General features: G+C 30.2%; 2 protein-coding genes across 2 annotated transcripts; both read left to right on the top strand.

Annotated features, from left to right (window-relative positions):
* The first annotated feature begins 141 nt into the window (after nucleotides 1-141).
* Nucleotides 142-5,829, top strand: LOC113517357 (uncharacterized). The gene is made up of 3 exons (XM_031912515.2): nucleotides 142-552; nucleotides 2,369-2,594; nucleotides 3,181-5,829. The coding sequence occupies exons 1-3, from the start codon at nucleotides 491-493 to the stop codon at nucleotides 5,026-5,028; spliced, it is 2,136 nt and encodes a 711-aa protein (XP_031768375.2). The 5' UTR covers nucleotides 142-490; the 3' UTR covers nucleotides 5,029-5,829.
* A 12,486-nt stretch (nucleotides 5,830-18,315) lies between these two features.
* On the top strand, nucleotides 18,316-27,006 carry LOC113517214 (troponin C, isoallergen Bla g 6.0101-like). Its single transcript, XM_026901807.3, has 6 exons — nucleotides 18,316-18,609; nucleotides 18,780-18,807; nucleotides 19,268-19,411; nucleotides 20,612-20,731; nucleotides 22,630-22,761; nucleotides 26,804-27,006. Exons 1-6 carry the CDS (start codon nucleotides 18,607-18,609, stop codon nucleotides 26,836-26,838), a joined length of 462 nt encoding a protein of 153 aa, XP_026757608.1. The 5' UTR covers nucleotides 18,316-18,606; the 3' UTR covers nucleotides 26,839-27,006.
* Nucleotides 27,007-27,118: the final 112 nt, after the last annotated feature.

Genomic DNA, 27,118 nt, shown 5'->3' with positions numbered 1-27,118 from the left:
TGTTACAGTAAAGTACTAGACGATATTTTATTCCAATATATAAAATAATATTATCAGTATGAAATTATGTGCAATAAATTGTATTAAATATGTAAGGACAGGACGCCCTTGCCCGTGAATGTGATATCATATGATGGCGTTTTGTTTGCATAGTTTATCCCTACACGGACACTAATGGGTTGATACAGTAATATTGTTGTTCTTATCTGATTATGGATTACTGGAATAAGCTATTACGTTTCTCGTTTCAGAATATTTGGTGGTCAGTGACGTCTGTGCATTTGTATAATCGTGACATTAATTTTTTTTTTTTACTTTTCTTATTTTAAATACGAGATATCATTTGAATGTAGCGATTACTTAATTTATGGCTATTTGTGACAAACGTTTTTAATTATATTTTGTTTAATTAAAATAAAATGTTTTACACATAAATAGCACAAAAGTTTTTTAAATTCGTAATTAATGTAAAATTTAAATAAGTTTTAGCATGCAGTTAGTTCAGTCGCGTTTAGCTAATAAGCCTTCGGTAAAACTAACAGCGGCTGTCAGGTAAGATTTAGTTTAAATTTTCAAATAATAAAAACAAACTGTCGCCCAAAAAGTTCGGAGTGTAAAGTGAAGCAGCATTTCACTCCAGGACAAAGACTGCTATATAAGTCACAAGTCTGACTCTATACAGTGTACTGTTCTCAGTTGTGGGCGGGAGCTCCTGGATACAAGCTTAATCCTCTTTATGCGGTCTAGAGGCGTGCTATGAGAATTGTCAAGGATCCTAGGTTAACAGGCAGAATCGATCTCCTTACTTTAAGGCGAGACTTTATTTCGCTTTGCATCTTCTACCGTCTGTATAAAAAAATGTTTTCTAAGGAACTCTTTAATATGATACCTACAACTACCTTTCACCATTGTACCTTTCGCCATCAGCAGGGAATTTATTCTCATAACTTAGAACTAGAATGGTCACGCACTCTGTGATTTCAGGTTGTGGAATGATCTTCCTGTCGAGGTATTCCTTAGAGACTATAGTATGTAGTTCTTCAAAAAGGGAGTATTAAGGTTTCTTAACCGCGCGCATGACATCCCTGGTATTAAGTATCCATAGGCTACGATAACCCTTGTTTACTCGGTTTAGACGGGCCGTATGCTTGTTTGCCATCATAGTTGTATTAAAAAAAATGATAGGCAGTGAAAGCCAGTAAATACAAATCTTTATCTGTGGGAAAGATAAAAAATAAGGGAATAATATGGGAAAGAGGATAGGGTTCCTTGTGTGACTAGTCTTAACTACCAACAGTATTCTGGATTAAAACATAGTATATTACAGAAATTTTAATCTATATCTGTAATTAGGGCTCTTTTATCCCGATATGAGTGATCATATCACAATATGAGTAAAGATGATTAATACAGATCGTTTATTGAATCTAATTACCTGTATTTTTAAATGTTATTATCTAATTAAAAAAAAATAACTCATACATTGCTGTAAAACGTATTTTAATTTTTATGTAATATTGCAATAAGTATACGTATGCTGTAGAGATGAGAGCTTTGAGAATTATGTGTGGTATTATATTAAAAGATAGAGTAAGAAACAGTGTGATTAGAGAGAAGTGTGGACTGAAAGACGATGTAGTGACAAAAATCGAAAAAGGAATGTTGCGTTGGTTTGGTCATTTGGAGAGGATGGATGAAAGAAGAATTACGAAAGAGATTTATCGAGCAAGAATGAATGATGTCGGTAGGGGCCGCCCTAGACGAATGTATGTTGACCAAATAGGCGACGTGCTGAAGAAGGGCCAAATTACAAGTACCAGTAACCGGCGAGCGTGTATGAAAAGTTTGATGAATGTGGAAGAAGCGAAAGATGTTTGTTTAAATCGAAGCATTTGGCGTTCCATTGTTTCTGCCTACCCTAATGGGAGACAGGCGTGACCGATATGTATGTATGTATACGTTTCTAGTAACAAATATAATTTATATATAAATTGTAAATAGCATACCTAGATGGATTGAAAAAGTAATGAGATATAAAGGATAATTGCAATTAAAAGAATAATTAGGTACCTTCATAGGTTTAAAACGGTATCATACCTTTATCTTTACAAAAGCTGTGTAACGAAAACAGGAAGGTTTTATGTAAGTTATCGAGGTTTTCCCAAGAGATTACTGCACTGGCTCTTTTTAAAAGGGCGTTAAAAGATTTCTTTAGGGTCGATAAACCAATACATGATACCTATGGTATTATAGATGTTCATAGGACGATAATCGCTCACTATTAGGTGAACTGTGTAATTGATGTCTTCACCGAATAAGAAAAGAGCTTATGAATATTTTTTATAATTAATAAATTATTATTTCACAGGAATGCATCTTGTAGCCGTGGATGGTTAAAATTCGTGATTCAATGCACTTTTGGTGCTATCACTGTAGCCAGCTTCATTCTGATACTTATTATGGCGATGCAAAATCATAAAAATAATCATAATTCTATTGATAATACACGCTGTTCTGCAATCAAGTGCAGAATAGAATGCCATGACGCCCCGTATTCTGTTGATTATGAAGATGACATAATTTTCGTATCATCGGTAATTATTTTTAAATATTTATTTTTATCAACATTTAGTATGAATGAAAAAGAAACTTAGTTCATTTTACACATATACATTAAAGATTGACTGTCAGAGATCTCTCTATGTTATAAGTTTACCATTGTATATTAAATCTTTTAATGTGTATAATGTAAGTTATATATAATAAAGATTTTACAATACAATACGATATAATCTCAAATAGACATCTATAAAGCAGCAGTCTATATATGAGCAGAGCTTAAAAAGATCTAGGCGCAAGCAAAGCTAATACCCTCTTAATGTTCGTATTAAAATTGTAGAGCTTTGACTGCAGATTAATATATTATAATAGTTACTCCAGTCTAGACAAGGTATTAATATTTTTTATGTATAACGTAGAAGTTAAGTCAGATTTGAGTGTAATCTCTACAAAAGGTAAGGTTTATGAAAGGGCAAAAAGAGCATGAGCAATGCAGAAATTTTAGAATATGTTTAATTGTGAGTAAAATAATTATAAATTATTTTTAATATGCATATTATATGCATAAAAATATCACAGTTGAATCCTTCTATTTTTTTTTATTTCATGTATTATTTTCAGTTATCCGAATTCGACTGTCAAGGACATTCATTAGTACTCAACCAACCAATGTTTATAAACGAAACTATGCCTTCGAATTGGATGTCTAGAGTACGAGTTGACATTTATAACTTAGTTGTTAATGGAGGAAATCTTAGACATATCAGGTCAGATGCATTTATGAGTCAATTTGGAGCAACCATAGTTACTATACTATTTGATGGAGTAACAATAACAACGTTTACCGCAGATGCTCTAGTGGGACTTTCAAGTTTGAGAGAGTTATATGTCAAGAACTCTAACTTATTGCACTTGCATCAGAATGCTTTACGTGCTGTTGACGATACTTTATGTACTCTTACTATAACTGAAAGTGGTTATTGGAATCCTTACAATGTAACAGGATCAGGAACGTCTGTATTATCGAAATTGGAATTAGTAGACTTTTCCAACAACATATTTGACAATATTTTAAACAAAGAAAGTTTTACTGCTTTAGTAAATTGTAAAATTTTATACCTTAATTCGTGCAAAATAACAGCAATAGGTGAGGGTACTTTTGATTACTTGACAAATATACATATTATTTATTTAAATAACAATTACCTTATAACAATACCGCCAGGACTGTTTGACAGAATTATAGAAATGGTACGCCCGTACCCCCGAATTTATTTACAAGATAATTTATGGTATTGCGATTGTACGATGAAGCATTTAAGAATACTGAACAACAGAGATATACTTCCTGTTAATCCGGTCTGTCACAGTCCCAAAGAGATGCATGGACAACAATTTTCTGCGCTCGAGAACTTTTGCAATAACGAAACTCAAGGTGTCGTTGTTGTTGAAGTATATGAATCGGAGAAGTCCACTTTAATCCCTCAAAATGATATTATTGGTACGCCATTTCGAGATAATAATTATACTAGAGAAGTCAATCGTAATGATGATTTACTTTATTACAATTATTCATGGAGATTAGTGTCACCTATACGACAGTTTAGTTGTAAATATGAAACTTGCACAATAGATATGTTTTTAAGGTCCAAGAGCCGGAATAAAGAATATACATCTATTAATCTTAGTGATTGGATAAGACCGATGCTTTTATTAAATAGTACAAAATTTTCAATGATGCAAGTGAAGTTGGTAGAATCTGATCGATATGGACTGTTGTGGTATCAGTCTGATTTGCCAAATGAGGTATACTGTGTAAATACAATGCCCAAATTGATTCGAATATATGATATAAATATTACGAATCGCTACACATTTTGTCCTATAAATTTAGATTCAAAGGAAGTTGAATCTACAAAATGCGTTGATTATCCATTATCTGATTATTTAAATAATGATTCTTTAAAAGGAATTAGTTCAGTAACATTTTATATTTTTACGGTATTGATATGTCTGGCTTTCGGAGCTATATTTGTCTATGGTTTAGTACGGATAAAACCCACTCTACTAAAAGGCAGTAAAAGGTTACTTTTTGTAAAACACAAAAATGTTGAGGCATTGGTCTTACCTCCAAAGGTTTCTCTGCGAGATAGCGTAGTGCATAAAGAATTTTCCCCTGTACATTCGGAGAGTATATTTTTTGTGTCGTCTAATCAAAGCATCAAAAATTTTGTCAGAATGAAATCTACTAGAAGTAATGACAGTAATGCTCCTAGCTATATATCAGCTTTGCAACCCACTGATGATCAACTTGCAGAGTGGCGCATTCGGCATCATTTTGATACCAGTTTTCAGACAATGACTTCTATAAGCTCTGAATTCTCTAGATTTTCCTCTTTGTCTGATGATAAATTTGATAATAAGTCTACTGAATTTTTCAGTGATGTAGTGTATGATAATTTGAAATGAATAAAAAAGTTTAAAAGTCGTACTTTTTCTGAAAATTTAATGTTAGGTGATCAAGTAAAAGATGACGATGGAAAGAGCTATAAATTGAAATATACGACAACTATATATCAAAGTACTACTATTTAGTCCCATTAGTTCTACACTATGAAATGAACAATTTTTTTTAATTATCTCGATCGCAATGTCTCACTATAATTATCTTAGAAGATTACCACTTTTAAGAAACAGCATTTAATATAAATAATTAGATTTTTACATAGATAAAATTAGATTAATCATTTCATAAATATGTCTTGACCAGTCAGTCACTCACACACGATTAAGCATTGATCTGATGTGGTGACGGAATGTGTTTCACTATTTTTTTCCCAGGATATCGTAAGATGTGGCCAAGAGAACAAAATATTAGAGATCTATGTCCAACAGTGGGACATTAATGAGTAAATAGGGTAGAATGGTATGGCCATGCATTGGCTAAAAATATCAATGTACTAAAAATTATATTAAGATTACTATTTTATTAAATTAATTGAACCACTCAATAAAATGTTTAAGTAGTTTGGATAAATTGTCCATAAATTTTATTCTAAATAATAAAATATATTTTTTATTAAACATAATAATCAAGTTGTTTTATTCGAATCCTCCTCAAAGAACACATTTCATCCCAACGCAATTCCTAATCGGTACGTGAACCTATAAATATCAACTCGTCTCACATCATCAATTTTGTAAGTCTACATAATATTTTCTCTCAAAATTCTCTACTACACGTAACGTTGAACGCATTCCCACTAAACTAATAGATTGAAACGGTGACATTTCTACTTGTTGATGGTTTCCTAACTGGTGTCACAGCCGCTACAGTCTTCAACCGTGTCGTGAATCAATCGAGTACAGCTGTTTTGTGTGTTCACCGCCGCGCCGCGACGTGCATTGTCTAGCTATTGGCTGACCATTTTATTTTTGGTTACATTTAAAAACAACTGTAGGCCTCGGCCGAGATGAATTAGTATCATTATTTTTAATCTTAATACTATATAATTGATTTATTACTTTTTTTTTTAAATAATTTAAAGAATATATTTTTATTAAATAAGATATATTTAGGTTGATAAGTACATTAATCTATACTAATATTATAAAGAGAAGATGTTTTTTTGTTTGTGTGTAATGGATAAACTGAACAACTACGCAACCGACTTTAAATATTTTCACCTATAGTAAGCTATATTATATTATTTTCGACAATTCTACCCATGCGAAGTTGGGCCAAATTACTAGTTATTTATATTTTATCGGAGGTATTCACGACCTGAAAAATTGTATGGTGCACATCAAGAATTTTGGGAATAAATTACATGATAAAAGTAAACATTTTTATTTTATATGAGTTGTAAATTAATTAATGAATGGATGAGTATACTTTATTTGCATTATACAATATAGGAAATAAGCAAGACAATTAACAAACACAACGATACAATTGTATAAGTACAGTAAAGCTGTTGCCGTAAGCCATTTAAATTAATATTATTTTAAGTAGTGTTAGAAACATAGCAACAGAGTAAGAGAAATAAAATATGAATAAAATAATTCCTTTTTTTTAGGACAACATCGTAATTATTTTTTTGTTTGTTCATTAAAAGTAGGTATAACGTTTTGTTTGTCTATTCGTATAATGTATTTGCCCTTTTGTATTTTCCGGACTTTTTTGTTTGTTTTAATTAAATTACGTTACTCTTACTTAAATATGAAACGTTACACATATGTGAAAAAAAAAATTAAATGGAAAAATGTATCTATCTACTCGTAAATTGATACGAGGTACAATATTAGGTTAAAGGATTGAAAAAATATTCAAGGAAGTATGAAATAAAATTATAAATGTTACTTTATATCATATAATTTCATTATATTAAAAAATGTTATTTACAGAATATTCTCTATCTCCGAAATGTGTCAGAAAAAATCTGTATTGTAATAATTTTCACAAAATATATTTATGTAATAAAAGACACATTACAAGATTAACTTTTCCCTTGGACGCATGGGGTTCCTTAAAAATAAGGTTTTTTAAGGGTCAATAATGCATTTGGGACACCCCTGGCAACAGGCGTCCACAGACTACGCTAACCGTATACCATCAGATGAGTTATAATGACTTAATTACTTGTCACGAAATTTGACACAAACGTAGTGTTATTGGGGAGGACATAGGCCACTTCGAATCCCGGTCACTAGGTCACGTGGACGAAGTCGCGGGTAAAAAGTAGTTGTAGTGTAATAAAACACTTCTTGTAATTGGAAATTAGTACCTTGACAATGGTGAAGGCTAACAATAGTTCGAAACGGACTACAATTGGCAGGCAAGTCTTCCGGTGGTAAACAATTGGCAGTGATGACAGTGCCACTGTCATGGCTGACTGCTACGTCATCTAATGGTCTATTATCTTTAGTGCCCAATAATTAATGATAAAGAATTAATGTGTTACACGTGATTTATAATAAATCGTAATGACTGTGGATTGTTGGAGTGTTATTGTAATTTTAGATTTTGCTTTGGAACTTCCTTATTTTTTCGAAATAGCAATGAGGGCTTTTTTAATTAGTAAAAATGGAATGGTAACCATTGGCGGATTTACATATTTGATGCCAGTGGACTATTTAAATTTTTCCATACCTATCAATCTATACAATTCAATAGCCTTGTTCACAATCATGTTAATTAAAATTGTTTTGTTAATAAAAATTTTAATTTTATGATTAGAAAAAAAAATTGTTTTTAAATTCGCCGCCGCTATAATCTGCCGACATAGGTCTACCCTAATCCAGCTTTGAGAGGCTGTAAGTAAATTCGTCACTGATGATAGCCTCGCTTGCGCTATCGGTATACACTGACGAGGCATCAGTGAGAGATGATAAGTGAGAATGAAAGAAGGTTTATTAGCCCATCGTGACGAATTCAACAAGAATTAACCACGATAGTTTCCAAGGGGAACCGCGTGGAGGTCGACATGATAGAGTATATTGCTAGCAATGGGGCTGTTAGACCCCATTACTAACAATCCAGTTTCCAGAAAGAACGGAGGAATGTTACCATTGGTATCACAGTATATTCTATAATATGTTGCTATTATAGGTTATCACTTTCTTCAGATGGATTGTCGGTTTGTTTGGTCGTTGTCAGCTGCATGAATAAAATAGAATTTTCATTGTAATATATAGTATGGAGTTTCAGATATAGATCTTGTTTTAATAAGAGACTGATCTAGAATGCTATCTAAACCGGATACAATGCTACACCTGTAAAGTGTAAAGATACAAATTAGGCTTAAAATAATTGTAAAAATTGTATTTTTACGATTATGAATAAATTTATTTATTTATAAAAGAGCTTGTCTATCATTAAAGTTTTTTCCAATTCGTACGACAAGGTCTTATATAAATTATTTCACATAATGTACAATAAATTTTACATCATCATTATATCAGCCTTTTAATTATCCACTGTTGAACATAAGCCTCCTCCTTGGGGGTTATGCCAGTAGTTGCCACGCTTGGCAGGCAGATTAGCAACCGCAATCAGACTTTAGAGATGTTTTAAGAGGAACACTGCTGCCCATCCCTCGTACTCCATTAGTTGACTCTAACGACATCGACGGCTAAGGAGGAAGTGGCCTATTCTATGCCGAGACGGCACATACACGGCCATTTTGTCCTGTTAATTTACGTAATGTACAAATAATTTTATATATATTTATGAGAATGTTACAAAAATAGATAAGGTATATAGTTGCCATTTTCTATCAGGTGGACTTACAGCTTGTTTGCCATGCTAAGTTGTAAAATGTTGCATTACGAACACGAAAATTTACTCACATATTTTTAAACAATAACTGAAAGGGTCTCTGTTAAACTCTGTATATATTGAAACTCTTTACTTTCTTACTTTCAGAAGATAAAGTTGAAGAGTGTTTATCTCTTTATTAAGTTACTTCGTTAAAGGTAATATCGATTATCTGTTTAGTAAGTCTAGTATAATCAAGTTGTACTGAATATTAATACACCAATCTGGCTACAACAAGACCAGTTCAATTACCTTAACTACATTGCATATTGTATATAGTTATCTAATTAATTGTGCTTTAGTCTACACAGTTAACAGTTTAACAAGTTTAATAATATAGTTGTACTAGTGACTCATAATTTATACCAACAATATAAAACAAACGATAAAATCAATTAAACAAAATAATAAGTTAAGATTGTATTTTACAAAAAAGACCATTTTCAATTATACAAAAGTCGATTGCTTGGGCACCTCTGTCCCATTCGTGTTTCTACTATCCTGTTTGCATGCTGTGCACTGCAGGGCTGTGTTTCGGTTTGAAGGGTGGGATATGGCGTGAATTTACTGGGTGCAGAGGATTAACACCTGAGTTCTCAGGAATGGCAACGCATGGGGGTATCATGGGCGAAACAGTATACTTCGTTATGTCCATGGTACTGCTCATGTTCTATAGGCGATGGTTATCACTTTCCATCAGGTGGACCGTCAGCTTGTTTGCCATTCTAAGTTGTATATAAAAAAAAAAAAAAAACTTAAAAACTAAAATACTAAACCAGTTTTGATAAAGTTTCTATAGGTCTAATCTGTATTTTCTTCTAGATAAAAGAGTTATGAGGTAATAAACATAATAAAAATATAATCGATTTGAGAATATCCTTTTTTTGAAACCTGTTGAAAATAAATCTCACAATTGTAATTCCTAATAGGTTACAGGTATTTTTTTTTATGGGTGAAAATGGTATGGTAACCCCGCCTGCACTAACGGGATACGCTGGCGGAGCACCAGTGAAGGGTGATAGATGAGAATGAAAACAGGCCAGTTAGTCCATCATTATGAATTCATAAGGAATTAACCATGATAGTTTCCAGGGGGAACCGCGAGGAGGTCGACCTAGTTGGGTATATTGCTAGCAATGGGATTCTCAGTCTCCATTACTAACAATCCCTTTCTCCCCTAGATTACAGGTATTTGTCGACTATTGCACTCACATTCTCGGACCCGCATCTTGCTGAGCATATTAGAACCCAAAGCTGTGGAGATTGAGCCTATATTAGCTTATATTATTATTATTTTTAAATCTATGTTTATAGCACCAGTGAATTTATTAAATTTCTGTGTCGCATTGTTTCTGGTTTGTAAGAGTTCAAGTTCTACCCAAATGTTCGTATTAATTCACGTTTCTTATTATGGACAATTAGATATGTAAATTGGTAGACAAAAGTTTTTGTGTCCTCTACATTTGAATTTACATTTTATGAGATCTATAAGTCAGAGTAGTACTGGCTCACAACATTTAATTTATAACAATTATGTATAATAAGCGATAGAATTAACAAAAGTGAATAACAAAATAATAAGAATATGTATGGAATTTTTCATATGTCATAATCAATCGTCATCACCACAGATAATATAGGACTAGGCCATCACATAATCCATTTATCATGTGACCGCGCCGTATGTACAAAGTTTGTTCATTTTTTATATACAATAAATTTAATACAATTGGAATGCCAAACAAGCTACCGTCTGATGAAAAATAGTAACTAACAGTCATTTATGTGACTGTGTGTGAACCGCCATGGTACGGGTCACATCACAAAATATCTACACTACAATTTACTCATATATACAACATGGTATCCCAGATGCGTTGCCACTCTTGAGAATTAATGCTTCCCTGCCCTGTAATTTCACTGCCATAGCCCATCCTTCAAACTGAAACACTTTCTTCCTGCGACCTAAAAAGTAAAAACATGATTTTATGCAATATTTTTCTTTTTATTCGGTTTTGGTATACCAAAAAATATTTTTATCTTTGAACCCCTTAAAAATAAATGTCCCTTGAGGAATGTTGTCAGAGTTTCAAGAATATTATTGTGGATTTCGTCTTATTATATACGTAAGTACTTATAATATTTCGTTACACGCTGTATATAAGCGTCCTTGGTTTCTATAATATTTTTAAAACTTTGCGCCTATTAGTTGAGTCCGGAGATCGTACGATTAATTTGTTTACACGATGATGTAATTAACTGTATAAAATAAAACACAACTTTAGTGTACTATCTCAATCCACACATGATTACAGCAGTCGTCAAACAAGTTATAAATATACTGACTAATGAATTTATATTTGCGGTATTAATTGAGGAACACCTGTATAAGTGATTAGAACAAGTCCAGTTGAAACATTAATTGGTTGTGGCCTGAGCGCCGTGCCAAATCCGGTGGCAACGGACTGCGCATGCGCTCCTGAAACTTGCATTTAATTTCTGTTGAAAAGTATTTATTTTTACAAATTTAAATTAAGAATATGGATAAGAAATATGAAGTACCTGTCACATAATATCAACAGCCAGTACTAACCTTAAAAGATAGAGAGCGCAGTTGGATGACGCTCAGGGACACCGAGGTCCTATTTGTGTAACGCTAAGAGCGATGCATCGATAAGGAATTGCATCAAATTCGATGCTGATAGTTTTGGACAAACAGCGGAACTATATCGCTCGAAGAAATTTACCTAACCTAATCTAAATTCCAGTTAGTTTATTTAGTGTTTGCTCAATCAACCCTCAGTGAGCGTTTTTAGGGGCGCTTTCAAATACTATGTCCAGAGGTGCCAGATAATCTAAAACTGGCAAAGTTCATTAGGACAATGCTTAATTGTGGTCCAAAGGCAAAGTGTAAGGGTAAAGAGGTTTCTTCAGGGTCGGCAACGCGCGCGTAATACCTCTGGTATTGCAGGCGTTCATAGGCTACGTAAACCGCTTACATCAGGTGGGCCGTATGATTTTTTTCCACCTCAGTGGTATAAAAAAAAAGGTTCCAAAGCAAACCTTAATCTGTGTTAGTATGAATTTTCAAATTTATATATGAATTATTAAAAACGATTGTTATTTGTTTCATGCTTTAGAGGGCAGGCAAAATCATCGTCAGTTTAGCCACATTAAAGCCCTTCGTTATGACGATAGTGTCTAAGAACTCTTGACACTAGATGGCAAGTCTCTCACATGATTAGGTAGTACCAGTGCACAATGTTCTTTTTTTTAATGGATGAAAAGGAAATGGTAATCCCACCTGTGCTGTCGGTATAGACTAGCAGAGCATCAGGTCAGTTGGCACATCGTAATAAATTTAACAAGTATTGATGATGATAATTTACAGGAAAACCGCGTGGAAGTCGATCTTATAAAGTATATTGCTAGCAATAGGGCTGTTAGACTATATTACTAACAATGGTCGTTAAGCTCCCTATAATATCGTAAAACACAACGAGGGCTGGTTCATCCATCATACTCGTGGACGTGTGTTTTTGGTCGGGTCTATTCAAGAATACGTGACTGATTGTAGTTTTTTTTTTCTTTTTATCAATATGGTAAAAAGAAAAAAATATTTGTGGTAGTAATTTTATCAATTCACATTTTTGTCATAAACTAAACTTTTATTTGAAAAAAAAGCAATAGCTTCCATTTGTATTCTGAACTGAGCGGTACATTCATAAAAAAAAAATGTTTATTCAAGAATGCTTGTAACTAAGTTTACTTGATTTTTTTTTTATTTATTTATTTTGATACCGTTCCTCCAGTACACAATGTGTAAGCTATAAGATAAAGTTACACTACTCATCAGATCAAAATGAGGTTCGAATAAATAAAAATAGATGCTGCATGAGAGTCATTAAACTTTCAGTACCAGTTGAATATGGCAATACGGTTTCAAAAAGCTCAAACCGCATTAGAGCGATGCAATATAACAGGGCATCGGAGTGGCGTGGCATTTATTTATATATTATGATCCCAATCGCATTCCGACAATATAACAGCAGAGTGAAGCTGAATAGTAAGGTTACAGTTATTTCAAGTATCCTCAGGTCGATAAAAAAGGCTTTAGATTTTTTATTGACCTACAGGACCTTTCATAAAACTGATATTTCTTCATGTTCATAAATTTTATTTTCTGTTAACTGTAATCTCTCATTGGACACTGGTGTATATTTGTAAAACATTGTATCTTGTCCTTTATGGACTCTCGTGATACAGGTTCGCCTAGTGCGGGGTCCAATATGCTTGTGTGTTTCTTGTGTTTAATTAAAGAATAAATAAATGAAAAATAAATAAATTACTTTATTAAAAAAAAGAAACAATTATAAATAACAATTATTACAGAGTATATTAACTGTATGGTATTGATATAAATATTTGAAGCAATCCAGCTCAATTGGAAGCGGTGATACAATGATATGGCGTCTTTTCTTGTGGTTTTGTATTTTAAATAACTGAAATGGTAAAAAAAAACAAACAACGCTTTTGATGGAAAGTGGTAACCGCTGCCTAAAACTATGAACAACTCTCAGGACACCACAAAATACATGGTTTTTATCTTACCAGCGAAATCACGAGAGAATATACAATTCCATATTCAAAATTAATATAGGACCAACGTGGGAGTAAATCCAATCGGTTATCATATCAGTCCACTGCTGAACATAAGCCTTTCTCATAAACGGTGTTTTGCCAGTAATTGTTACTCCTGGTAGACGGATTGACAACCGGAGTTAGGCTTTTAGTGATGTTTTAAGAGGGACACTGTTGCCCATCCCTTTACTATTAAATTACCTTAGTTGTCTCTTACGACACTCACGAGAAAGGAATGGGTGGCTTATTTTATATCGGAACCATACGCCGACCTTATCGATTACAGAATAAATAATTAAAATTTATTTGGAATTGACGAAGATATTATTAATATAATGTATAAAAAAATACAGGTGAATATAGAAGCTTGGAATTTGCTCTTCATGAAATTGCTTAAAAAGGATAAATAATTCAAAGTAGTTTAAATTTCTGTTACTCGCCGTCTCGCCGCTTATTACCAGACAGTATATAATGAAAATTATATGTAAGTGTTGTTACTCATACTAGTGGTAAATTAAGGTGCCATTAGCAAGTTTCCTAACGAGACTTAAGCTGCTTACAATGCCAGACTACTGTAACTTAGACGGCGTACCTATAGTTGGTACATTACCAGTGCGGCGAATTTGGTACGTACACAAACATATATATTTATAGTTTTATTATAATAGTAATTTTAGTAATATCTTATATTTTATGAACAATATATTCATATTTTAGATTATATAGATAGAGCATTGAGACTCAAAAGCGAGTCGACTTTTTGTCAACTAATTGTCAAATTAGCTGATTAGTTTTTAATCAGTATTCTATATATTTACGCATAAATTATAGCTTGATGTATTATTTATAAAATAAAATAAGTGTTTACGCTTTAAAAAGATGCAAAAATTATAAGACAAAATAAATTCAGAAGTTATAAAGAAATCACTCATAACTATTTATCACGTAAAATTTTACCCGTTTTTTTTCAAAGCATTTCTATGGAGATACTCTATTTATATAATCTAAGATTCATATTTAGTAATTTATAATAGACTGCTGGGTTATTTTATGTAAAGGAAGTTTCTGGTTCAATTTTCAGTCGAGTCAATTTAGGAAAACTACTTCCCAAAACTAATTCGGATCTAATCTGGATTGTACGTCTGGATGTTTGTTCATTGGTCAATTTCTTTTAGAATAAGATATTGCAACTTAAGGATCATACAGCTGTTTGATTTTACAGTAGCGGCACTTATATTTATTATAACAAACAACAAATTTATTTTGTTAAGTATGCTCGTATTCAAACAAAAACAAGAACTTTTAAAATTCAACTTTTGTTTCAAAAGAACAGCAGTCGAATTTATGCCTATTTTTTTAAGGCAGAAAATGTTCTCCGAATTTTGCGGTTGGTTTTCGTTATGATTGATTCGAATTAGTTGTTTCCCCAATTTTGTTTCTTGTGACAAATTAGAGAATATTTATTTTGTTTGTAAAGCAGGATCATTTATTTATTATTTGATTTTAAATGTTTCTTTTGACTTTCAAAGTGCACTTAGAGCCTTGTTTACTAAGCGAGTTCACTTACTCATTAGTACAAACAAACCTCTTCTCAGTCAGTCAGTTATTAACAGACTATTTAGTTGCAATCTTTATTTCTATTTGTATTATCATTGCAAAAAAAAAAAAACATTAATCGTCATTTTATAATCGAACCCACGACCATTGGAAGTTGAATTAATATGTTAAACCACTATACCACCAAGGTTGTTGGATAAAGAATTAATGTTGTTTGTATAATCTGGTTATAAAGACATCAGTATAAATAATATTTAATTCGGTATGTATTAATAATAGTTACATCGAAAATATAGTAATCTCAGCAAACAATAGTAAAATAGTAGAATGACAGCTGCCAGAAAAGTTTCAAATTGGCTGCTCTCGTTTCGTAACTTGAGCATGTCATTTTCTCGGGTGAAAATATTAATCAACCGTAACAGAGCCGTATGACATACGTTTATTATTAATTAAGAAACGTGCTAAACGAATGTCGGGTCATTACTGACGTAGAGCCCCATAACTCACATTTTATGACTTGATGTAGATACACCAATATATGTATGTACATTTATGTAGATACATAGATGTATCTATATTTAATTAAATTACATTAAATACTATTAGACTTTACATAGCGTCATCTAATCCCAAACTGACCATATTTTGGATACTGGATAACCGATAGACATATACTTTTTTGTAAATAGATAAATGTGTCTCTTACTGTAAAAACCCGAATTATGGTAAATTTAATTTTTTTTATGTTTTCTTCAGAAACGTGCTAAATGTATAAAATGGACGTAATATTTAGACATGTTAGGTTTGTAATGTCTGTTTGGTTTGATGAAAGCTCCAAATTCTTTTTTTAATAAAAATACTTACATTTAAAGAGTCATTATGATAAATCCTAAGATGTACTAGTAAAATCTAAGATTATATATGCAAATTATTTGTAAAAAAAATATCTAAATAATAGTATAATCCTTATCAAAACCCATTTCTAGGTTTAGACGCGGATTTTGGTAGCAACTTTGTCAAAATAATTGATTAACTGACAACCGAAAATGCTGCGTTTAGAAATGTAGTTAGTACATATACACTTTTATAGAAATGAGTGTAATAAGCCGAAATTTAATTATTTACTCAATAAATATTCATCCTCTCCAATTTTTTTACTTTTAATAATACATCGATTATATTGAAGGTTTAAAAAAAAAAAAGTAGAAAGAAAAAAAGAACAGAAAAATATGATAAAATATTTTTTTACATTCTTTAAGGTAAGTTAGGGCAAATTGGTTAGTTCCATGTAAACTATTCCTGGAGTTCAGTTAGTCATATTCATAGTGCTATTCTCTAAGTCAAACCCAAATTTAACTGGTAGATTGGTGAGTAAATTTGGTTTTCTGTAAACAAATAAAATAAAATAAAAATAGTTAAGGTGCCGACGTAGTGGATTAAGGTAAATGTGCTACTATTCTCAGGTACTCGCTTTATTTTTAAAATTCATTTCACTGCACATGACATTACTAAAGAGAAATTATTTGTATAAATGAAGTACGACTCTTTACAGAGTAGCTTAGCATAGGAACTAGTGCAAAGGCTGCGAGGTAGCTCCTATAGTATCGAGAATATAATTTTGAATAGTTTGGGCTGCTTTTAAATACTATGCAATATACTCGTAGCATTTACAAAAATATTTATTTACCAATTAATTTGTACAAAAAAATATTTTTCTATCGATTTGCCATTTTCATTGCATTTGGCCGCAGTTGGCAACGGCGGAAAGTGTTGAACGCAACAAATATGTCACTGTCCACGATTGGGAACACCTGCTGCCCCCTCCCCTGGTTTCTTCTTTCCCCCCGAGAACTTTCCACCTACAACCCCTGTTTAAAACTTTGCCCATTTACATTTTATGATGTGCGTTTCACTGGAAATACTAATATAAAGTAGTTTTATGATTAAAGTTACGACATGTATAATAATAATACGTGCGCTTATCTCGTGGTAGAATTCGATAAGAATAACATTGTATGTTGTATTGTATGAAAAAAAAAATTAAATAAGGTTGTCGTTAAAGTGTATGTTACGGCCTCCAATGTACATAAATGACGGTGAAAAATGATGGATTATGATTTTTAATATAATCTATTATTTATTATTATAGAATGCTGGTATAAAAAAGTCTGTTTTATTTTTGTTATTTATGCATCTATATCAATGATATTAAAGAGGTGAAATATGTTTGTTTTTTACATTTTTGTTTATAAAAATAACTGGTGTATATTATTTGCGTATTTGTAAATTTAGACACATAGTTATATTTCTATTTTGCTGAAATAAAATATACACTGGCCCTATTTTTTTAGCCTACTATAAGATACAATATTAATACATCAATACCAATATTATAAAAAGATTTGATTGTTTATTTGTTTGTTTGTAATGGATAACCTTAAAAATTTTCAACAGATTTTAATAATCCTTTCATCTATAGGAAGCTACATTATCAGTAAATAATATTTTTTTTTAATAGAGATTCCTATGAAAATTATAATTGTATATCCCAAGATATCAAACATTTGCCTATCAAAGCTTATATAAAATACTAATTAAAAATTAAAAGGCGAATCGTTTGTAAATCATAATTTTATCATATAAAAATATTTAAGTTAATCTGAATTTCCCATCTTAATGCTCGTCCAAATTATACGAGTCTCCAATGTTTGACATTCCAAGACATTGTACTTGAATTAAAAGATGCCATGAGCAAATTCATGAGGTGATTGATTTAAACGTTCTCCACCTGTTTTCTATTATACTTACGTCAATTTCAACTGTTCAAATGTAACAAGAGCTTAAACTATAATTAACTATTTTTCAAACGTCATTTATAAAAGTGTAGGTTTATTTGCTGTGTAATAAACACTCCATTAGGACTTAATACTGATGTTTATTGTAGGTTTCGTTCCATACACATTGTATAATTTAATGGGCCATATCTTATATACATTGACGTATCATAAATCTTATGGTGAGAGAGAGGAAATCATTAGGACCGTTTCGTGTACATTGTTGTGACAATAATTTTCCACGTTCCGTACATGTGTGTACCTAAAACAGTATTTTATTATTGCCGTTTGTTAAATGAAAAACGCGCGACAATGGTCGTGGCATTGGTCCAGCTCCGCCACTTTTCAGATTTATGGGTTAATAAATTCTTAAATGCTTATTAATTAATTTAGTTTCGCATTTGGCGGATCCGAGTGGAACACACCACGGGTGGACATCCGGCAACTGTACAGAACGTGTAGTGACCTTAACAGCGACTGTTAAATACAATTCGCAAAGCCCAGAAATAGTGACTCGCTGGACGGGACTAGAACCTGAATCCCCATACATCCGAGCCAATCTGGGTGACATCGGTGCGCGATTGCGATTAGTCGCTCATTCGACTCAGATAAAGGGACTCGTATTCCTCATTCTTTGGTTCTCGATCGCTTACAATATCGCACAGTATCTTTGAATTAACAACAGTTTAGTTAAAAATGGTGAGCGAATTGATATATAGTGAGATATCCGATTAATTTTATTATTTTTAAAATTTGTTTTTCATTTAATTAGTGAATTTAAAAAAGTGTACGAAGTGGCATGAAGTTTTATTTTATTTCTGTTATTATGTATGAATATGTGTTTTTAATATTATTGGTGGTATTTTCAGGAGGAACTAGACAAAGAACAAATTGCTAGTAAGTATACAGTTATATTATATAATTGTGAATACTCATACAATGTCATAGAATATTTATTCCCTAATTTGGTTAAACCAATAGATAGGTTGTCCCTATCTATTGGTTAGATGAGGTATTAATATAAAATTGACATTTATTATTGTTTTTCAATGTAAATTTTAAATTATCCATAAATATCTACTATTACATATTGTTAGGTTGAAATATGATGATAGTTCAAGTTTAGAAATTGTTTAGAAATATTATTCAAATATTAAAATCATATTCCTATAATTGTTGAATGAATGTAAAATTTCGAAGCAGTTTCAAGATTCCAATTAAAATTTATGAAAAATCATTGGAATATATTTGAATGGCAATATATTTGAATTGTCATCGAATATACATTAAATATTTGAAAATAGTTACTTAATATTCAGAGTACTTACATGTATTTATAGAAAAAAAATATTTTCAGTCCTGAGGAAAGCTTTTGAAGCTTTCGATCATGAGAAAAAGGGCTGTATTGGCACCGTGATGGTGGGCACCATCCTCGGCATGTTGGGTCACCAGGTCACTGATGACACTCTAAAGGAAATTATTGAAGAAGTAGACGAGGATGGTTCGTATTTCTACTTATATTTAGCTATAGTATAATATACAATATCTTAAATCTCAAAATATTTTTTGGCATTTTTAAAATAATGAAAGGATGAGCAAGTTTTGATGATCATAAAAATAATAAATGAAAGTAATAAGAAATTGGAACACTTTAATTAATCGATTAATTGATTGTTTATTTTTTTACAAAATGCCATTTGATCGAGTATTTTATTCGTTTGTTTACATTTTTATTAACTTCTATTGAAGGAGACAATAACACTATTATTCATTCAAAAGCTTTTATCTTTTAGACTGCGATATTTTTTTATTTTATTCGACATTTTGGATATTTAGCATTGTATTTTAACATCACTCGTATATGAACTCGTAACATTTCTTTCGAGAATCACTTTTTAAATACTAAACTAATTTTATATTATTTAAATGTTGCAATTATGGTTACTGTGTAACGTGTAATTGTGTTTTTTATTTATATATATTTAAATAATCTTTATTAATTACACATTATAAACATAGAACATCACAATAATCTATTATAAATTATTTTTATTAAATATATTCCATAATTATAAACGGTAGAGCTACAGCCAGTATTTATTTAATAAAATTTCATTTACATTATTTATGTTTAAATAGACTATTATTGTACAATGTAATCGTTTGTGTATTAGGTATAAAATCAATATTAATAACTTTCTATGACGTGTTAATTGACTATTCTAACGTCTCCTACAATTACAGATACAGATAATTGTCGACACTCTTAATTGATTATATTAATTTTCATATAAATATTACAATAAAAAAACTTAACATGAATAAAATATGAAAGTGTGTGAAAATGTTCTAAAGTGTTACTCAATAATGTTTATGTGGTTAAATGGATTTCAATAAAAAATTATAAATAAATATCACATATTCATAATATATATTATCTAATACACGTACGATACTTTTATTATAATTCACATAGTTAGATCACAAGTCGTAGCTAGTTGTATATTATTATATAATAATTGGATCAGATGTATGTACACATCTTTTACAGTTTATTTTAGTCTATAAATATAAATATTATGTTAGACGAAATACGTTACGTACATTGTAATATATTGTATATGCTGCGGTTAATATATTAGATAGGTATACTTGTATCACAGTCAAGAATAGTTTTTAAAGGTATTTATATATCGAACAGGTTCAGGAGAATTGGAGTTTGAGGAATTCGTTACGTTAGCTTCAAGGTTTATGGTTGAGGAAGATGCTGAAGCTATGCAACAGGAACTCAAAGAGGCATTCCGGTTATATGATAAAGAAGGTATACCTGATAATGTCATTACTAATATATATATATATATATATATATATATATATATATATATATATATATATATATATATATAATTCATGATTTCAGCAGTTCCTAGTATTATTGACAAAAACATCGTTAAGAAACTAAATTACTTGTAATCCGAGTAAGAGAGTGGTAGTTTCGTTCTCTCTAATATTGGATTCAAATTTGCTCGGTGAAATATCATTATGTCGAGTATTATGTTCCTTATAGGTTTATTAATAAAATATAATATTTTATCCTATTTAGTTCTTAATATCAATAAAAAAAATTATTTGATTCATTCATTCTATATTCAATTCTACCGAACTCACACAAATTATAATAATTTCAATTTGTTCCAAGTTTTTTTTTTAATAGAAAGAATTTATTTTCATTTTTATTTCCTTATAATTATTATACGATTATCTTCTTCGTGGAGTAAAATTTAAATTATAATCTTATGATAATATGTTTTATAGAGTGACGATTTGCTGTGACCTACATAAAAAATTCAAACGAATGTAATGTAGCTATTTTTGATTTAACAACGTATAACGTGCCTAATAAATAACTAACTAACAAGATGAAAATAAATCTTACAATAAAATCACAGAATATAATATTGGATTTCTTAATATAATAATTTTTATAAGCTAGTACGTTTCAACTTTAAAGGAATGAAGAAAAAAACATAAACTCGCTGTAATTGAGTGTAAATATTAATTTTAATTTTCTGGGAGAGGAAATGGAGAGAAAATTAATATGTATAAGGCTTGAAACGGTCATTGCACTTTCTTAAAATTCGAGCTAAATTTACGAACACATTAATATTTGGGGGAAAATTTTAAATATATGCGAGTTGTTCTTTTTTATAAATTAATGTCGTATCTAGTTACACAGTAAATTTGGAAAACTGAATTCATTTTAGAAGAAAATTGATAAATTTATCAATCAATTTCTTCGAATGTTTTTCAATAGAGTTTCATAAAAATGTAGTATTAGGGTAACATGGAACTAACAGGTGTACCTTTTAAAAGGAATGATGAAAATCGGTACAAAGTTTGCGAAGTTATCGCACTTATAACCTTTTGTTGTAGTTGGTTTAAAATCCAACTACTGTTTTGTTTTTTTTTTACACTGCAAAAGTTTTTTCAGCGAAATTGTGTTTAATTACATTGAAATAATTTTGTTTTTATTAATATTAAGGACTAATTTTGGTAAAAAATATTCTATAGTCTACGTAAGTTACGTAAAAGATATATATATATATATATATATATATATATATATATATATATATATATATATATATATATATATATATATATATATATATATATATATATATATATATATATATATATATATATATATATAGTTATCTATGAAATTTCAATGTAGTAGTATATTTCGTAACTATTTGTAAGGTCATACTAAACATTTTCTACATTACAAATAAAAATGATTTTTAACTTTAAATTTTGTACTGTGATTTAGACACAAATGTTTTTAAAATTATTTATTTGAATGTATATTATAACATATGTTTTATTGAATAGTGAAAAATTAATGGAAGATATGATGATGATGCTTTTATTTTAATTTACGAGGTCAAACTCGTGGCTTATATAACTACTAGTAGTAACAATGCTGAATAAATTAACGTAATTTCCGACTTCGTTTACATGGAGCTTTATTGCAAACTTTGTAAGTTTTTAAGGTTTAAGTCTTGACTAGAGACTGGCCTACTTTATCTATACCTCTAGTACCGATCTGTTGGTCAGTTCTATATAAAAACCAAAAAAATTGTTCGGTTTCAAGCTTCGTAATAAGCTCCAGGGAAAAGAAAGTAGTTAATACATATTCTCTAACTGATATTCCAGGTAACGGTTATATCACGACCGCTGTTCTAAGAGAGATCCTCAGAGAATTAGACGACAAAATTAGTGCTGAAGAATTAGATATGATGATTGAGGAAATTGACTCTGATGGCTCTGGAACAGTTGACTTTGATGGTAAGTATTACATTTAAGATAAATATAAATATTATTGGTATTACACCTAACCTGATAGACGTTCTGTCAAAAGCTACTAATATGGGGGAAAAATTGGATTTTTATGTTTTTCCGGACAATTTTTAAAATTTTCTCTTCTTAGGAACATTGCCCGCACTTATTTATTAATTTGCAATTAAAATTTCAAGCCGCTCTTTCTATTGGAATATTAGATTCAGGAGTATTTAATGTTTAATCTAAGGCCAGGATTATTACCACCGCCATGTTTAATCCTATCTATCAGGCGGAGTGGGTATGGCTTATAATATTAAAATTTGGGCTGGTACCTATATAAACAACCGAATAAATTATAATAGATATTAACGGCTACATTAAGATATTAAGGACGAATTTCATCCCGAATTATTCGATGTCTGTATTATCGCTTAATTTTCAAAAACAAAAGCAAACAGTTCTAAATTATCATTTGAAATGTGCTTCTGTAATGAACTAAAACTAACTTTAAATACAAAGGTAATTCAGATATTACTAAACTTCCATAGATCTTTTAAAATATTGTAAACCCCGGTGTAAAATTAAAATAAACACAACATTTTTTAAAATAAATAAATTTTAATTATTAAAGTAAAGAAAAGAATGAAATTAAAGAATAGATATTAGCTGATTGTAAATTAGACTAAAAAATTAAAGGCGTTCAACAATACACGTAGTCTTTGTAAAACAACGCATATAGAATTATATAAGGTTTCTAGCTAGTCTTCAGTTATATATATTATAAATTCTAGAAATTATTTTCTTATAGTCCACGAGCTGAAATCTACTACTCTTATGTCTTTGACATTGGTTTTGATGGTTGTGTCAGTTAATTTTGATTTCGTAACACTTGGCTAACAATATATCGCGCGGCCTACCTATAAAAGCATTATCAATCATTCAAATTGTATAAACATTTATTTTTTAAATAAGAAAAAAAAAAAATTACGAAAGAGATTTATCAGCAAGAATTGGAGATATATGTCGATCAAATAGGCGACGTTGAAGAAGGGCCAAATTAAAAGTACCCGTAACCGACGAGCGTGTATGACAAGATTGAAATAAAAAAAGAGGTTTGTTTGAATCGAAGCATTTGGCGTTCCATTGTTTCTGCCTACCCTAATGGGAGACAGGCGTATCAAAAGACACGATACTACCGAATCTTTTAATTCTAATAGAATATTTTGAAAATAAAAATGCCCAACGTGTTTTCTTACTTCAAAAGCGTACGTTCTTTGCAAAAGAGTATCTAAAAAAAATAAATATGAACCGAGATTACCGCATTCTTACGCAAATGGAATACAGAATGTATTTTCTAACAACCAGAAATAGCATGGCTAGGAATACGAGCATTCAGTATAGCTCTGCATTATATAATATTAGATATTCAAGTGCTTCATATATTTTTGTATTAATAAAAGTTGTTAAATAATAACTATTGTGAGTATTATAATTATTTATATCGGATTTACTCGTATTGACTATATTTAATATTAGAGTTATAAGAAGAAATGGCTTCTATCGAGTTGGAAACTAGTCGGCCAACCCAGAGTTTAATTAAACATAAATTAATATAAGTAATTCATAATTAATTAAAATAATTATAAATACAACATAATTATGAATTTACATATTACCATTTCTATTATTTTTAAATCAAACCTGTAATTTTATTTCTAAAAATGTAAACAGATATTTAAAAATAGAATCAGTCACTACGCTGTCATACCGTTTTGAAATAACATTTCTCTTTTTAACGTGCTTTCGGAGATATAAAGAACTATCTTTATAGCTCCGAAAGTACGAACATTTATCAAGATATTTATCGTATTTTGGTGTCATTTAAGTCTATGGCACTTGAATTCCTCGTTTGTCATAGAGTCTATAGTATCTCATCAAAATTGAATTTACTAAATCTGCTGTAATACTTTTCAATGCACCGTATCGGATTTTTTAAGATTTTCAAACCCTTTGAAGGAGAGGATTATCATAGCGTATTTGACATTAAAAGGAAAATCGTTACAAACTCATTTCCGTTACAATATCTGTCGATGTAATAATATATAATTATATTACTTTGCATTTATATATTTAACGTTATAATTAAAATAGTCAATTATATAAACAAATATAACATTTTCCCTAGCCGTTTTATTTTATAAGCGACTTTAAAAATGGGTTCTTTGATGATATTTCTTTTGTATGACTGTTACCTTTCATCTTCGTTGATTCTCCATCAACTTTAATGATAATTCATTTTATCTCGCTTTTTTCTTCTTAAATATATTATATAATATTCGAAATTATTTTAATAAATATCAGATCTTAAAATAGTGTATACCGTGAATATTTAATTTTAATAAATGGTATATCGTAAGACTCGTCTTAATTGTGGGAGAGTTATAGACCATATGACGACAGTATACAAAAATATAACCATCATAAAGTGTCAAATATTTATTATAGAGTCGAGTTCGTGTATTACTATTATGCCCACTTGTTAATACGAGTATGTACTTATAGGTACTTATAGCATTAGTTGATTTAAAATTCATATTGGTAAAAATGTATTGTCATTATCAAGCGACTTTTAAAAATGTGGTTCTCAACCCGATGGCATTTTTTTTTTTAATTTGTTATCTCATAATTCTGTCAATTATAAAGTGATTTGGAAAATTCTTTTTTTTTGTCTAAAAGGATATACTTTTAAATAGGTCCGATAGAAGTTTTATCCAAATTAATTAGGTAGTTTAGTTTTTAAATATTTTTTTTTTGGTTTTGCCATAACTAAAGACAGTTTTTTTATGGAACTTATTGATGTTCAAATTAAATATTCAGATGAACACTCAGTGTCTTAACTTGTTATGGAGAGATGAAGTTTCATTATAACAATAATATTTTAAGTCATTTATTATCTAGCACAAAGAACTCGGAGAACGTGGGCGACCTCCTCATTGTAAAGGTCTGCACAGACGATGGACACTTTGTCCGCGGGCAAAATTTCCTTTTCTATGAGAAGTGTAGTCTATTTCAATAGAAATAAAGTAAATGTATATGTTGATGTTCAATAGTACTACAAATGAAATATCGATTAATTTTTCAACCGACCCTAAAAAATGGCGGATGTTCTAATTTCGTTTGTATTTGTTATATTTGTTACCTCAGAATTCAGTCATTTATAAATAAATTTGGAAAATTACTTTTCTTTTGTCTCGATTTTTTGTACCACTAAAGTGGCAAACAAGCATACGGCCCACCATTTATAAATTAATAATAAATAATATACTTTTATTTCATTAATAAATATATAATTACTAGCTTTCACCTGCAAATTCGTGAGCGTGAGCGGTAAAGTTTTCTAACAGGAATAAAAAGGAGCTTATATCTTTTTCTACGTTCTATAATGTACGTATGTACCAAAATTCATAGTGATTGATTAAGTCGTTAAGGCACTAAAAAGTAGCACACAAACAAACTCACCTGTATTATTGCTACTTAAATAATAATTAATATTATAATATATTACAAGCCTTTACCCGTAACTTCCTCCGCGTGACCGCGCGATCTTTTCTATCTCATATAGTATGCGTATACTGAAATTCATACTGATACGCCGTAAAGGAGTTACGAGGTAACAAACAAATAAACTCACTTTCACATTTATAATATAAGTAAGAATTATTGTCTGTAGTAAAAAAAGTTTAACTGTAAAGTTTAACAATAGTATAAATTAATTATTGAATTGTTAATTAATTTATTTAATAAGTAATAAAACAAACACAAATTGGACCTTGAAAAAATACGCACTTATCTATTTAATATAAAATGTTCTAATATTAAGATTTTATAGATGTCGTAATTTATGTTTTATTAATATTACCTAGGAAGAATTTTAAATTTTTTTTCAAATATTTTGTAACTACCTCATTAAATGGTTGATAATCCAACAAAAAGAGGAGAGAACATATCTATCTTAAGTAATATAACTTATTGTTTTTTCTCATTACAGAATTCATGGAGGTGATGACAGGCGGCGATGATTAGGCTTGCTTACAAACATGTTGTGATACTTACGTTCATTCATACATATTCTGTACCCAAGAGAACCCACTTATAATTTAACACCAATGTACCTTCAAATGTGTCATCAACATAATTGAAATTATATAAGTTAATTTATACACTTACTTTAATTAATATAAGACTTATTTATTTCATGTTTTATTTATTCATCCCCGTCTCTTAACTTTTCAGCAACTAAAAATTAAGTAAGTACTCATATTAATTTTTATGAGGACACATTATTAATACATTATAAATAAAT

This window comes from Galleria mellonella, unplaced genomic scaffold (assembly GCF_026898425.1).
Source record: "Galleria mellonella isolate WM207_F2 unplaced genomic scaffold, CSIRO_AGI_GalMel_v1 utg78, whole genome shotgun sequence".
NCBI lineage: Eukaryota > Metazoa > Arthropoda > Insecta > Lepidoptera > Pyralidae > Galleria > Galleria mellonella.
Note: the sequence above shows the minus strand (reverse complement) of the source record. Positions and strands in the feature narration are given on the sequence as shown.

Excerpts from the sequence above, each read along its gene's own strand:
- LOC113517214 (XM_026901807.3), top strand. Across the intron at positions 19,412-20,611 it reads TGAAGAAGTAGACGAGGATG|GTTCAGGAGAATTGGAGTTT; the intron begins GTTCGTATTTCT and ends TATATCGAACAG. Across the intron at positions 22,762-26,803 it reads TGGAACAGTTGACTTTGATG|AATTCATGGAGGTGATGACA; the intron begins GTAAGTATTACA and ends TTCTCATTACAG.
- LOC113517357 (XM_031912515.2), top strand. The coding sequence starts at position 491 with ATGCAGTTAGTTCAGTCGCGTTTAGCTAATAAGCCTTCGGTAAAACTA. Across the intron at positions 553-2,368 it reads AAACTAACAGCGGCTGTCAG|GAATGCATCTTGTAGCCGTG; the intron begins GTAAGATTTAGT and ends ATTATTTCACAG. Across the intron at positions 2,595-3,180 it reads ACATAATTTTCGTATCATCG|TTATCCGAATTCGACTGTCA; the intron begins GTAATTATTTTT and ends TATTATTTTCAG.